Below are 13,390 nucleotides of genomic sequence, written 5' to 3' on the forward strand. Positions count from 1 at the left end.
AAGCAGAGCGCGCGGTGGAAGCCGGGTGTGATGCGGGGGGGGTAACCCTGCCCACAGCCTGGCCTTCACCTGGAACGCGGAAGACAAAGACCCCCGGCTGCTGCCAGCACTTGTCGTGACATCAGCTGATGTCAGAGTAGGCTGCAGCCGGGGATCACGTGATGCCTTTCATCGACCAGTGATAGCGATGCTCACAGGCATTATCTGCAACCGAAGGTATTTACAAAAAGTCTTAGGGGCCCCGGGGGATACATTGGGGGTGGGGGGTAATATAAAGTAGCGTACAAGCCCTTTAATAGATGATCCCATTTAATAACAGCCATTGAACAAACTAACATAGCCTGCCATTATCCGCAATGCATCTGCGTTGATATCTCTCTGGATCATTTTATACCTAGCCTCTTGATGAACCGACAGTACGGGGAAACACACTGAATACGAGATAAGTTATAAATACCAGGATATGCATCTTTATCTATACATATATCAGCATAGTGTTATAATGTATTAGAGGAGGCAGTTACTCATTTCTCGGTATATAGCTCACTCTATCAGGGAACACAGGGAAAGTGAGGAACAGCCGAGGAACAGGGGCGCCAAACTCGTTATTTAGGGTGCCAACCCCCACGTTAGGCAGCATCAGTATAGGCTACAGACAGGGTAAGTTAAGTTCTATCACATAACATGCTCTTTATTATCGCTTGTTCTGTCTATATGAAGTCCCATAGTGACACTGGTTCTATAGAACTTTTACTACAGAGTGACATTAATTTTATTCTCTGAGCACATGGGTTTGGAGTATTTTTAATGAGATTTAAATAAATAACCTCTAAAACATAATAATTTTATCTTTACACAATAGTTTGGTTACCTCTAGGTTAGAAATTTTCTTGGCACATTTAATAAACAATTCCAAATTGCCTTGTCTGTACGTAATTGGTGTTCGTTTAACAGCTGCTGTCAACGCGGAAAAATCAATTGTGTTGGCAGACATAAAGAACACTTGTGATAAAGCAGACTTCCAATAATAAAATCTAATAAAAAAAAAAAATTTTTCTAAAGAAAATTTTAAAATATGTTGGATTTTTTTTCTGTTGTAGGCTTTATATACTTTATATTTATATTAACAGTAGCAAAATCTATTATCAAAAATAGAAGCTGGGAGGTAAAGGTGTGTTTATATACCACAACAATCGGTTCAGAGTAATGTCTGGCACTGATCTGTATATATGTATTCATTCAAGGTAGGATTTGTAGGCTTTTTTATGATTAGTATCTTCACCACTAAGTGCAATATATTGTTGTGACAGCATTTATAAATCGGAGTAATTTTAATGTAGGGTTTGAGACTGGCTTAAGATAAAAGAAACGTCTTAGTATTTGGATTCAAGGATCTGTCCACAACTTAAAAATTCTTTTTGAATTTCCAGGGTGTTGTAAAAATAAAATAAAAAAATAGATTTTCACCTCCTTAATTTGTGCCATTCCGATCAACTCAGCACTGTGTTCCCCGCCACTTTCCTGGCATTAACAATAGGTGGGAGGTGATTGGCTGCAGCCTGCACATTTTGTTTGAGAGGAAGAAACAGTGGCATCTGCGCCAGATGTTGTTGCCAAGAGACCTGTGGGAGACACAGTTCCGAGTATGGTGGATCGCAGTTGGTCCAGTAGGGGAATATCTATATTTCTTTTTTTTTTTTTTAATTACATCCTGCAGTCATTCATAATGGAATGTTAAGTACTAGAAAACCTCTTTAAATAAGGAGGCTCTAAAGGGCATGCTAGAAATTGAGGTGATAATGAGATTTTTGCAAAGAAGTAAAAATCTCATTTCAATTAAGGAGTCCATCTTTGGGAGAACATATAGCCTCCATTAGTGCTGTACTTTGTATAGTAATTATTAGTGATGAGCGAGTACTAAAATGCTTGGATACTCGTTGCTCGACCCGCGAAACAAGCCCTAAGTCTATTAGAAACTCGAGCATTTTTCTGACTGCCACCCGGAGGTCTGCAGGGGGCCTAAACATTGCCGAAATCAATGGGAACAGTGCTCAAATGACATGAGAACAGCATGGGGAAGACTCCTGAAAGTATCTCTGACTGCCAGGTCACTGCTGTGAACCACGTTGTTAGAGGTATTATGCCACTTTTACGGACTCTAAAACATACAAGAAGAAGCCAAAATGGATTTTCCTGGGAAAAATGTTAAGAAACATCCTTTCCAGGGTAATGACTTGTATATAAGGCAAAATAAATAACCAAAAACAAAAATGATCCTCCACACCTTGGGCTATGTTCACAAATAGCGTTTTTGATGCATTTTTGCACTTTTGAATTGCTTTCAATGGTGAAAAATACATTTACCAGTAAATGTAATTTTAACATTTTATTACCTTATCTTCCCATATGGTGTGTGAGACATGATCAGACATATCCTGTTTCATTTAAGGAGGGACTCTGAAAGTCACAAAACCTATTTTTATAGGGCCATCAGGTGGCCCTTACTATTCTTAAAGGGCGAGTAGTCGGTCCTCAGAATTGTTAGAGCACCATCAGCTGGCTATGCTTTGTTGTTCCTATTATTAAAGAGTAGGTTTCCTATCCTATTATTGCGTATGCAGTGACTGCAAGGGCTGCCAAAAGTTTGTACGTAACCCAAAACCCCTTTGAAGAGACATAGAGGAGGGCCTCATTAAGAAAAATGTTCCCATAATAAAGGAGTGGGTCTCCTATAGTGGTAATGCTCATTCAGTGACTGAAAGAGCTGCCTAAATTTGTGAAATACTCCAATATCAATTAGAAGACACATAGAGGTGGGCCTCAGTAACAACATGTTCCCATTATAAAGAAGCGGTTCTGCTATACAGTTATTGTGTATGCAGTGACTGCAACGGCTGCCTAAATTTAGGAAATACCCTAATACCAATTTGAAGACCCATAGAGGTATCTATGTTCCCATTATTAGGAGGTTGGTCTCCCATACTGTTATTGCCTATGCAGTGAATGCAAGGGCTGTCAAAAATTTGGATGCATGCTAATACCCCTTTGAAGGGTCATAGAGGAGGGTCTCAGTAAAAAAATGTTCCCATTATAAAGGAGTGGGTCTCTATAGTGGTAATGCCCATGCAGTGAATGCTTTACGTGTGAAAAAGGGGTATACATAGCAAACAACAAGTACAATAGTTTGAACAAAAACAAGTCGCCGACTAGTACAGGAGGAGAGAGGACCCTGCCCGCAATGGCTCACAATCTAGAAGGGAGGGTGAGGATTAGAGATGAGCAGTGTTCGACTAGAACTGTTCGCCAATCTCAAATTCGAGCTGTTTTGGGCGGTGTTCGAGTTGTTCGACGAACCCGAACGATTTGCAAAAAATTCGGCTGTTCGAGGTTATGTTCGATAACTGTTCGTGCACCAAAAGCGTGTCCTGCATGTCTGGCGCTATTTAGAGCACCAATCATGCAGGGATTGTCTGCCACTCACTGTAATGCCATAGCCATGGTGGTTGTGGCATTACAGTGATTGCCCAAATCGATGGGAACAGTGCCAACAGTGAAACATGAAAAGCCGGCAATTCAGCAGCGGCATACACCGGTACCCGACAATTTAGAACCGAAAGAATAGAGCTTCACACATAGATTAGATAGATATAAACATGTCAGCCACATATATACGAAGTACATTGAAAGTGCTGCTTACTGTACTTGTCATTTAGCGTAAAGGATTTATCAAAAAAAATAATAGTGTTTTCATGCACTGTCTCTTTAAAAAAGCCGGCCTGCAATTCAGCAGCGGTACCCGACAATTTATAACAGACAGAATAGAGCTTCACACATAGATTAGATAGATAGAAACATGTCAGTCACATATATATGAAGTACAGTGATAGTGTTGGTTACTGTACTTGTCATTTAGTATTAAAATAAAGGATTTATTATTAAAAAAATTGGCGTGGGGTTCCCCTTAATTTTAGGCTCTAGCGGAGGTTAAGCAGACGGCTGGGGCATATGTTTGAAGCCTGGGAAGGGGGTAATACCCACGGAGCTTCCCAGGCTACTAATATCAGCCCCCAGCTGAATACATAGCCTTTACTAGCTATTAAAATGGGGGACCCCCCAAAAAAAATGACGTGGGGTCCCCCCTAATTTAATAGCTAGCAAAGGCTAGGCAGACAGCTGGGGGCTGATATTAATAGCCCAGGAAGGGAGCCATGAATATTGGCCCCCTCCCAGGCTAGAAACACCAGCCGTCAGCCGCCCCAGAAATGGCGCATTCATAGGATGCGCCAATTCTGGCACTTAGCCTCGCTCTTCCACGCTGCCCTGGTGCGGTGGCAGGGGGTAATAGGGTTGGGGTTGATGTCAGCTTATAATGCCAGCTGACATCAAGCCCAGGTTAGTAATGGAGAGGCGTCTATAAGACACCCCCATTACTAACCCCATAGTCAAAGTTAAAAAAAACACAAACACCCAGAATAAAGTCCTTTAATTGAAATAAAGACACAATCCTTTATTGTTCTAAATTAAACCATACTTACCGTCACGCCCATTCCAGCTGAAGCCAACGATCTCCTGCAATAAAAGAAAAATAATAAAGCAACCTCATCCTTACCTTTCCATGGTTCCCACGACAGCTTCAGCTCTGCTACATCGAGATGACAGGCTGGACCGCAGCAGAACGCTGCCACCCAGCCTGTCATCCCGCAGACACTGAGAAGTGCAGGCTTGCTTGCGCTGCTCAGCGTCTCTCTGTGACGACATCCAGATGAGCCGAGTTCATGTCCAATGAACTCGGCTCACCTCATGCACGTCACTGACAGCGTGGGAAAATTCTCACGCTGAAGCGGTGAGTGCAGGAGAATTCTCCCACGCTGTCAGTGACGTGCATAAGGTGAGCTCATGTCCAATGAACTCAGCTCACCTCCTGCACGTCACTGACAGCGTGAGAGAATTCTCCTGCACTCAGCGCTTCAGCGTGAGAATTCTCCCACGCTGAAGCGCTGAGTGCAGGAGAATTTTCCCACGCTGTCAGTGACGTGCATAAGGTGAGCTCATGTCCAATGAACTCAGCTCACCTCCTGCACGTCACTGACAGCGTGGGAGAATTCTCCTGCACTCAGCGCTTCAGTGTGAGAATTCTCCCACGCTGAAGCGCTGAGTGCAGGAGAATTTTCCCACGCTGTCAGTGACGTGCATGAGGTGAGCCGAGTTCATTGGACATTAACTCGGCTCATCTGGATGCCCTCACAGAGAGACACTGTGGAGCGCAAGCAAGCCTGCGCTTCTCAGTGTCTGCGGGATGACAGGCTGGATGGCAGCGTTCTGCTGCGGTCCAGCCTGTCATCTCGATGTAGCAGAGCTGAAGCTGTCATGGGAACCATGGAAAGGTAAGGATGATGTTGCTTTATTATTTTTCTTTTATTTCAGGAGATCGTTGGCTTCAGCTGGAATGGGCGTGATGGTAAGTATGGTTTAATTTAGAACAATAAAGAATTGTGTGTTTATTTCAATTAAAGGACTTTTTTCTGGGTGTTGTGTTTTTTTTAAATACTTTACTAGAAATTCATGGTGGTCATGTCTAATATTGGCGTGACCCCATGAATTTCGGGCTTAGGGCCAGCTGATAATGCCAAGCTGGCCCTAACCCCTTTATTACCCAGTGAGCCACCGCATCAGGGCCCTGGATGAGTTGGGTACAGCGCCAGAAGATGGCGCTTCTATGAACGCGCCATTTTCCGGGGTGGCTGCGGACTGCAATTTGCAGCGGGGGTGGCCCAGAAAGCTGGGTCCTCCCTGCGCTGCAGATTCCAGCCCCCAGCTGCCTAGTTGTACCTGGCTGGACACAAAAACAGGGCGAAGCCCCACGTCAATTTTCTTTAAATTATTTCATGAAATAATTAAGAAAAAAAGGGCTTCCCTATATTGTTGTGTCCGGCCAGGTACAAATAGGCAGCTGGTGGTTGGGGGCAGCCCGTTCCTGCCTGCTGCATCTGACTGGACACAAATATAGTGCGAAGCCCCACGTCAATTTTTTTTTAATTATTTCATGAATTTCCTGAAATAATTTAAAAAAATTGAAGTGGGGCTTCGCACTATATTTGTGTCCAGCCAGGTACAGCAGGCAGGAACGGGCTGCCCCCAACCACCAGCTGACTATTTGTACCTGGCCGGACACAACAATATAGGGAAGGCCTTTTTTTCTTAATTATTTCATGAATTTCATGAAATAATTAAAAAAAAAATACGTGGGGCTTCGCACTATATTTGTGTCCAGCCAGGTACAACTAGGCAGCTGGGGGCTGGAATCTGCAGCGCAGGGAGGCCCAAGCTTTCTGCCCCCCCCCCCCCCCCCCGCTGCAAATTGCAGTCCGCAGCCACCCCGGAAAATGGCGCGTTCATAGAAGCGCCATCTTCTGGCGCTGTACCCAACTCATCCAGGGCCCTGGTGCGGTGGCTCACTGGGTAATAAAGGGGTTAGGGCCAGCTTGGTATTATCAGCTGGCCCCAAGCCCAAAATTCATGGGGTCACGCCAGTATTAGACATGACGGCCATGAATTTCTAGTAAAGTATTTAAAAAAAACACAACACCCAGAATAAAGTCCTTTAATTGAAATAAACACACAATTCTTTATTGTTCTAAATTAAACCATACTTACCATCACACCCATTCCAGCTGAAGCCAACGATCTCCTGCAATAAAAGAAAAATAATAAACCAACCTCATCCTTACCTGTCCATGGTTCCCACGACAGCTTCAGCTCTGCTACATCGAGATGACTGGCTGGACCGCAGCAGAAAGCTGCCATCCAGCCTGTCATCCGGCGGACACTGAGAAGCGCAGGCTTGCTTGCGCTCCTCACTGTCTCGCTGTGACGGCATCCAGATGAGCCGAGGTCATGTCCAATGAACTCGGCTCACCTCATGCACGTCACTGACAGCGTGGGAAAATTCTCACGCTGAAGCGCTGAGTGCAGGAGAATTTTCCCACGCTGTCAGTGACGTGCATGAGGTGAGCTGAGTTCATTGGACATGACCTCGGCTCATCTTTATGCCGTCACAGAGAGACAATGTGGAGCGCAAGCATGCCTGCGCTTCTCAGTGTCCGCGGGATGACAGGTTGGATGGCAGCGTTCTGCTGCAGTCCAGCCTGTCATCTCGATGTAGCAGAGCTGGAGCTGTCCTGGGAACCATGGAAAGGTAAGGATGATGTTGCTTTATTATTTTTCTTTTATTACAGGAGATCGTTGGCTTCAGCTGGAATGGGCGTGACGGTAAGTATAGTTTAATTTAGAACAATAAAGAATTGTGTGTTTATTTCAATTAAAGGACTTTATTCTGGGTGTTTGTGTTTTTTTTAACTTTCACTATGGGGTTAGTAATGGGGGTGTCTTATAGACGCCTCTCCATTACTAACCTGGGCTTGATGTCAGCTGGCATTATAAGCTGACATCAACCCCAGCCCTATTACCCCACTGCCACCGCTACAGGGCAGTGGGAAGAGCGATGCTAAGTGCCAGAATTGGCGCATCCTATGCATGCGCCATTTCTGGGGCGGCTGACGGCTGGTGTTTCTAGCCTGGGAGGGGGCCAATATTCATGGCACCCTTCCTGAGCTATTAATATCAGCCCCCAGCTGTCTGCCTAGCCTTTGCTAGCTATTAAAATAGGGGGGACCCCACGTCATTTTTTTGAGGGGGTCCCCCATTTTAATAGCTAGTAAAGACTAGGTATTCAGCTGGGGGCCGATATTAGTAGCCTGGGAAGCTCCGTGGGTATTGCCCCCTTCCGAGGCTTCAAACATCTGCCCCAGCCGTCTGCTTAACCTCCGCTAGAGCCTAAAATTATGGGGGATCCCACGCCAATTTTTATTTTAATAAATCCTTTATTTTAGCACTAAATGACAAGTACAGTAACCAACACTGTCACTGTACTTATTATAAATGTGACTGACATGTTTCTATCTATCTAATCTATGTGTGAAGCTCTATCTTTCTGTTCTAAATTGTCGGGTACCGCTGCTGAATTGCCGGCCGGCTTTTTTAAAGAGACAGTGCATGAAAACACTAATATTTTTTTTAATAAATCCTTTACACTAAATGACAAGTGCAGTAACCAACACTGTCACTGTGCTTCTTATATGTGTGACTGACATGTTTCTATCTATCTAATCTATGTGTGATGCTCTATTCCTTCTTGTCTAAATTGTCGGGTACCGGTGTATGCCGCTGCTGAATTTGCCGGTCGGCTTTTTTAAAGAGAGTGTCTTCTGAGCAGTTTGTCAGCTTTTGGACACCTTTGCAGGTGTTTTCTATGTGTTTCTATGTGTTTTTGTTTGCCTGCCATTGGTTTTAACGGTGTTCGACGGTGTTCTAAGGTGTTCGACGAACAGTTCGACGAACAGTTCCTCGAACATCCCGGTGTTCGACGAACCGAACCGAACCCGAACACTACGGGGGTGGCTCAACACTAGTGAGGATACAGTAGGTGAGAGAACAGCTGGTCATGCAGTGAGGGTTACTGCAGGTTGCAGACTTGTCGGATGAGGTGTGTCTTCAGCCTCATGAAAAAAATGTTCCCATTATAAAGGAGCGGGTCTCCTATACTTGTAATGCCCATGCACTAAGTGCATGGGCTGAAAAACATTTACTTCTGGGGGGTATACATGAATTTACTGTATAACAAACAATTCATACGGCCATAATAAACACCCTTAAAAAAATATGTGGGTGTTGCATCACGGTCACCCTTATGATATGTTTGTGGAGGATGAGGATGAGGAAAAGGAGGAGAGGAGCAGGACAACAGAAAATAGGCATAATTAGGAAGCGTATACCTATGTCTGGGTGTGAAGAGGTACATGGGAATAGGCCTCCCAAAAAAAAGACACTGGATTTGAGTTTATGTTACACAGCTATCATTCGTGTTGTGTTGAGAAATCTGGCACAATCCAGCCCTTGTTCATTTTTATTTTTGTTCATTTCAGTTGACAGGTGGATGCGCCCATAAGTTATAACTCCCCCTAAAACCACCTCTGACAAAACACTAGTGCAGGGCAGGCCAGGACCTCCAAGGCATAGAGAGCCAGTTCATTCCAAGTGTCCAGCTTGGATACTCAATAATTATAAGGCACAGAGGAATCAAGGAAGACGTTGGTACAGTCGGCAAGGTACTCCTTCAGCAGCTTCGTAAAATTATCCCTCCTTGTGAGAGTACCAGAGATAGAAAGTTCTTCTTGTAGCGTGGGTCTAGAAGTGTCACCAACCGGTAATGACTGTCACCCAAAATTTGGACAATGCGAGGGTCATGGGAAAGGCAGTGTAAGATAAAGTCAGCCATGTGTGCCAGACTGCTAACAGGCAAGACTTCCGTGTCCTCACCAAGAGGACGACTGACCATGCTCTCCTCCTCATCCTCCTCCTCCCTCTCCTCGGGCCTTCCACGCTGAACAAAAGGTATGACAGTTGTGTGGGTAGTACCATCTATAGCGCAGGAAACTAGCTCCTGTTCTTCCTCCTCCTCCTCTTCCTCATTGTCACCCAATCCACATTGGGATGAGATGAGGCTGGGCTTTGTGAAATGGTTCCTTGCTCCATCTCATCGTGCTCTGCATCCAATGCCTCCTCTTTAATTGTGAGCGTTCTTTTCAGAAGACATAGAAGCAGGATGGTGACGCTAATTATGGCATAATCGCCCTGATATTTGGGGCTATATCTACGGATATCAGTAACAGCAGGAGCAGACAGAACGTGCAATGGACACTATTGTGCCGTATAGTGTTCACAATCTCTTCCTGCCTAACTCCTGCTATCACCACTGAATACAAGCAGCTGGATTAGTCTTCAGAAGGACTGTTAGTTCAGATGGATATATATTTACTCCTGGAGTACCTATAGCTAACTATTACACCGCCAATTCTGTCCCTCACACAGCATCACCTCTCCCTACTCTGCCTGTCTGAAGGTTAGACTTTGACGAGCCTAGCGTCACCAGATCTTATATAGACCCGATAATGCTATGCAGCCAGCCAATCACTGTAATGCAACAACCAAGATGACCACGGCATTACAGTGTGTGGCAAGCAATCCCTGCTTGTTCATTGGCTCTCTAAAGAGCGCCAAACATGCAAGGTGGGAACCTGAGCTTCCGCCCGAACATCCTGAATACTTGCCAAGCGTCGAGCATCTCGAGCAGTGAGATGCTCGGGCAAGTACCGAGCAATAGCGAGCACGCTCGCTCATCACTAGTAATTATATATTAATTTTAATTATGTTTTATTGTATATGTAAATTGCATTACTTATCTTGTGTTAAATTGTAAATTGTAAAAAGTAGAAATTTAAAGGGAACCTGTCACCAGGCTTTCCCCATAAAAAGTAAGGCCAGCACCTTTAAGCCCTCTGTTACAGCAAATCAGTATGCTATATGTATGTCCTCAATCCCCTATGCACGGTACGAAAAAGATCTTTCATTGTACTCACAGACAAACGGTCCAGTCTGATGGGCGTCTCTGGTCTTGATCCAGCACCTCCTCTCTTCTTGTGATCGCCGTCCTCCTTCACTTCTTCATGTGGATGACGCGTCCTACGTCATCAATGCGGTGTCCTCCATTGTGCTACTATGTAGGCGAACTTATTTTTGTCCTGCCAGAGCAAAGTACTGTAATGCGCATGCAAGGGCAAAGAGTGCCGATGACCCATAGGTAAAGCGGGTACATGAGCACTGCAGATCTTTGCTCTGCCCTCAGCAGGGCAGAGAGAAGTGCGCCTGCGCAGGAGCGAGATGGGAGAAAGTGTGAATGACGTAGGATGCGTCATTCACACGAAGCAAAGAACAAGGTCAGCGATCATAAGAAGAGAGAAGGCACAGAATCAAGACCAGAGACGCCTATCTGTAAGTATAATAAAAGGTCTTTTTTGTGACTGGCATAGGGGATTAGGGAAATACATATAGCTTACTAGAATGCTGTAAAAGAGGCCTTAAAAGTGGTGGCCGTGCTTTATATGGGGAAAATCTGGTGACAAGTTCCCATTAAGGTCTTACCTCTTTCTCATTCTGTGCTTCATTTTCATCTTCTTCCTTGCTCTCTTTTATGTTGTTTTTTATAGGAGAGTTAGGGCACTTTATCGATAATGGCCTTTTGAGTATCCCATTTACTGACTCTTTTATTTCATTTCTGTCTTCTGTTCCTTGTATAACCTGTTAAAAATAGCATAAATCATCAAGCCACTAACAGACCCCTTATACTTTGCCTTTTAAAAATGTCTTCTTCAGAGTTTGCAACAATTTATGTTTTTCATTTCTGACATGTGCCAGGAGCACTGTACTTGCAAACAAGTCATGCAACTTAATTCTAGTGTATTGTGTGCCATGACTACAGATATTTATAGTTTGACCATACTGCCTGTATGTCTACAGCATTTTATTCCTATTCTTTACATTCTCAACAAAGCTTCCCACTGAGTCCCAAACTTTGTTTCTGGTCTGATTCTGGCACCACAGGTGATCTCTTACATTTCAATTCTGTCTGTATTATAACTCTGCTATGGCATTTTGATGTATTTTGATGTATAAAACCAGTATTTGTACAATGGGACTACTTCTTTATTTCTTAACTTATTTTTTAACTTTTTGCATTACTTCACATTGCTAGTAGTAGGAACCATACATAACCTATACTACAGATTTTAGATTTTGTTTGCGTAGATTCAAACGACTAGAAAAATGGCCGGGTCCACTGTACCTGTGCTGTTGCAAGGCTATAATATACTCCTTTCATGTCCATTAATGCCGAATGAGAGCCTTGCTCAGTCACTGAGCCATTTTGTAGTACCACAATTAGATCCGCTGTCCATACTGTGCTGAGGCGATGGGCAATGACAATTGTTGTACGTCCTTTACTGACCTGAAAATAATGTAATCAATATAAATATAACTTGGATTACCCAACAGCATGTTTTGGTAGAATACCTTTATCAAAATGCTATTATTTTAGTTTACAAAATGTACATCACACATGCTATTATTTTAGTTTACAAAATGTACATCATACATACCTTATCTAAAGCAGCCTGCACAATTGATTCACTTTCAGTATCTAGAGCAGAGGTGGCCTCGTCCAGGAGAAGTATCTTAGGATTTCTCACCAAAGCTCTGGCTATTGCTATTCTTTGCTTTTGGCCACCACTTAACTGTGCCCCTCTTTCTCCAACAAGAGTTTCAAATTTCTGTAATGGAAAAGATAAAAAATCAAAAAAGAAATATGTAAAATAAGACAAAGCAAGAATCTCTCAAACTTCACAAATTCATTGAAGTCTAAAGAACTAGTTACCACTGTCCCTGGACACATGATAAACTGGACACACAATGTAATAGTGGTGGCAGAGCCCAAATTTTTTTTTTTCTTTTTGTAATTTTTATTTGTACCTAATGATTTAACTTTTGTTAAGTACAAGTGGGTGTTAGCAGATATTTTACACTGGGATGTGTACTTCTTCTCTCTGTATGAGTTGTCCATTCATAAGCAGGCAACAACACAGCAGAAAGAGAACATGCCCCCACCAAAGCTTAGGCTTCTCAGTGTGCGAGATGTAAGTGACGCGCCCCCTGGGCCTGTGCTGTGCAGGGGGATACCCAGAGCCGGTATGGTGCTGATCATTTCCTCCTTTTCCTCTACGGGTTGAGGGTCTTCCTGATCTTCATCCGTGCTTTGCAACTTCTCGGGGCACTTTTTCAGATGGTCTCTGGAGACAGTGGCTGTGGTCTCTCCTCCATCCTTGCTGATGACGTACACCTTTGGATTATTGTGGCTCGAGGGCAGTACGGTGTACGGGTCCTTTTCCCACTGGTCGTCCAACTTATGGAGCCGCCTTTTTCTTTTCAAGACCTGCTCTCCAGGTACCAGGGGAACAGCGGGAGCATGTTGGCTATAAGTCCTCTCCTGCCTTTTTCTTGATTGACAGAGACTTTGCTCGACGCTCTCCTGTACTTTCCGGTACTGCTGCTGCCGTTCTGTATCCCTGTCTGCCTCTGGCGAGGTGTCCTCGGGTATCAGGACTCTCATATCCAAGTCAACAGGCAGCTTACCAGGTCTTGCTCGCATTAGGTAAGCCGGGGAACAGTTGGTGGAACCTACCTGGATATGGTTATACAGGTCCACGAGATCGGGCAGTTTCTCAGGCCACAGACTGCGTTCTTCCAGGGGCAATGTTCTTAGCAGATCTATCACCACCTGGTTCATCTTCTCGCAGAGTCCATTGGTTTGGGGGTGATAGGGCGTTGTTCTTATCTTCTTGCAGCCATACAGGTTGCAGAACTCCTGGAAGACCTCCGCTTCGAAGGCTGGTCCTTGGTCCGTCAGCACTTGGTCCGGGTACCCGTGTGGGCGGCAGAAGTG

General features: G+C 44.3%; 1 protein-coding gene across 15 annotated transcripts in view; it reads right to left on the reverse strand.

Annotated features, from left to right (window-relative positions):
- Positions 1-13,390, reverse strand: part of LOC141265129 (ATP-binding cassette sub-family B member 5-like) — a 401,328-nt gene that overhangs the window by 171,307 nt on the left and 216,631 nt on the right. For all 15 annotated transcript variants that reach the window (XM_073677823.1, XM_073677815.1, XM_073677819.1 and 12 more), the window contains 3 exons: positions 12,051-12,221; positions 11,738-11,899; positions 11,038-11,193 (listed from right to left, as the gene is read on the reverse strand). In XM_073677823.1, coding sequence (XP_073533924.1) covers positions 11,038-11,193; positions 11,738-11,899; positions 12,051-12,221 — 489 coding nt within the window. The remainder of the gene's footprint in view (positions 1-11,037; positions 11,194-11,737; positions 11,900-12,050; positions 12,222-13,390) is intronic.

Source organism: Phyllobates terribilis, unplaced genomic scaffold (assembly GCF_046119375.1).
Source record: "Phyllobates terribilis strain yellow unplaced genomic scaffold, ASM4611937v1 Scaffold_4__5_contigs__length_816908805, whole genome shotgun sequence".
NCBI lineage: Eukaryota > Metazoa > Chordata > Amphibia > Anura > Dendrobatidae > Phyllobates > Phyllobates terribilis.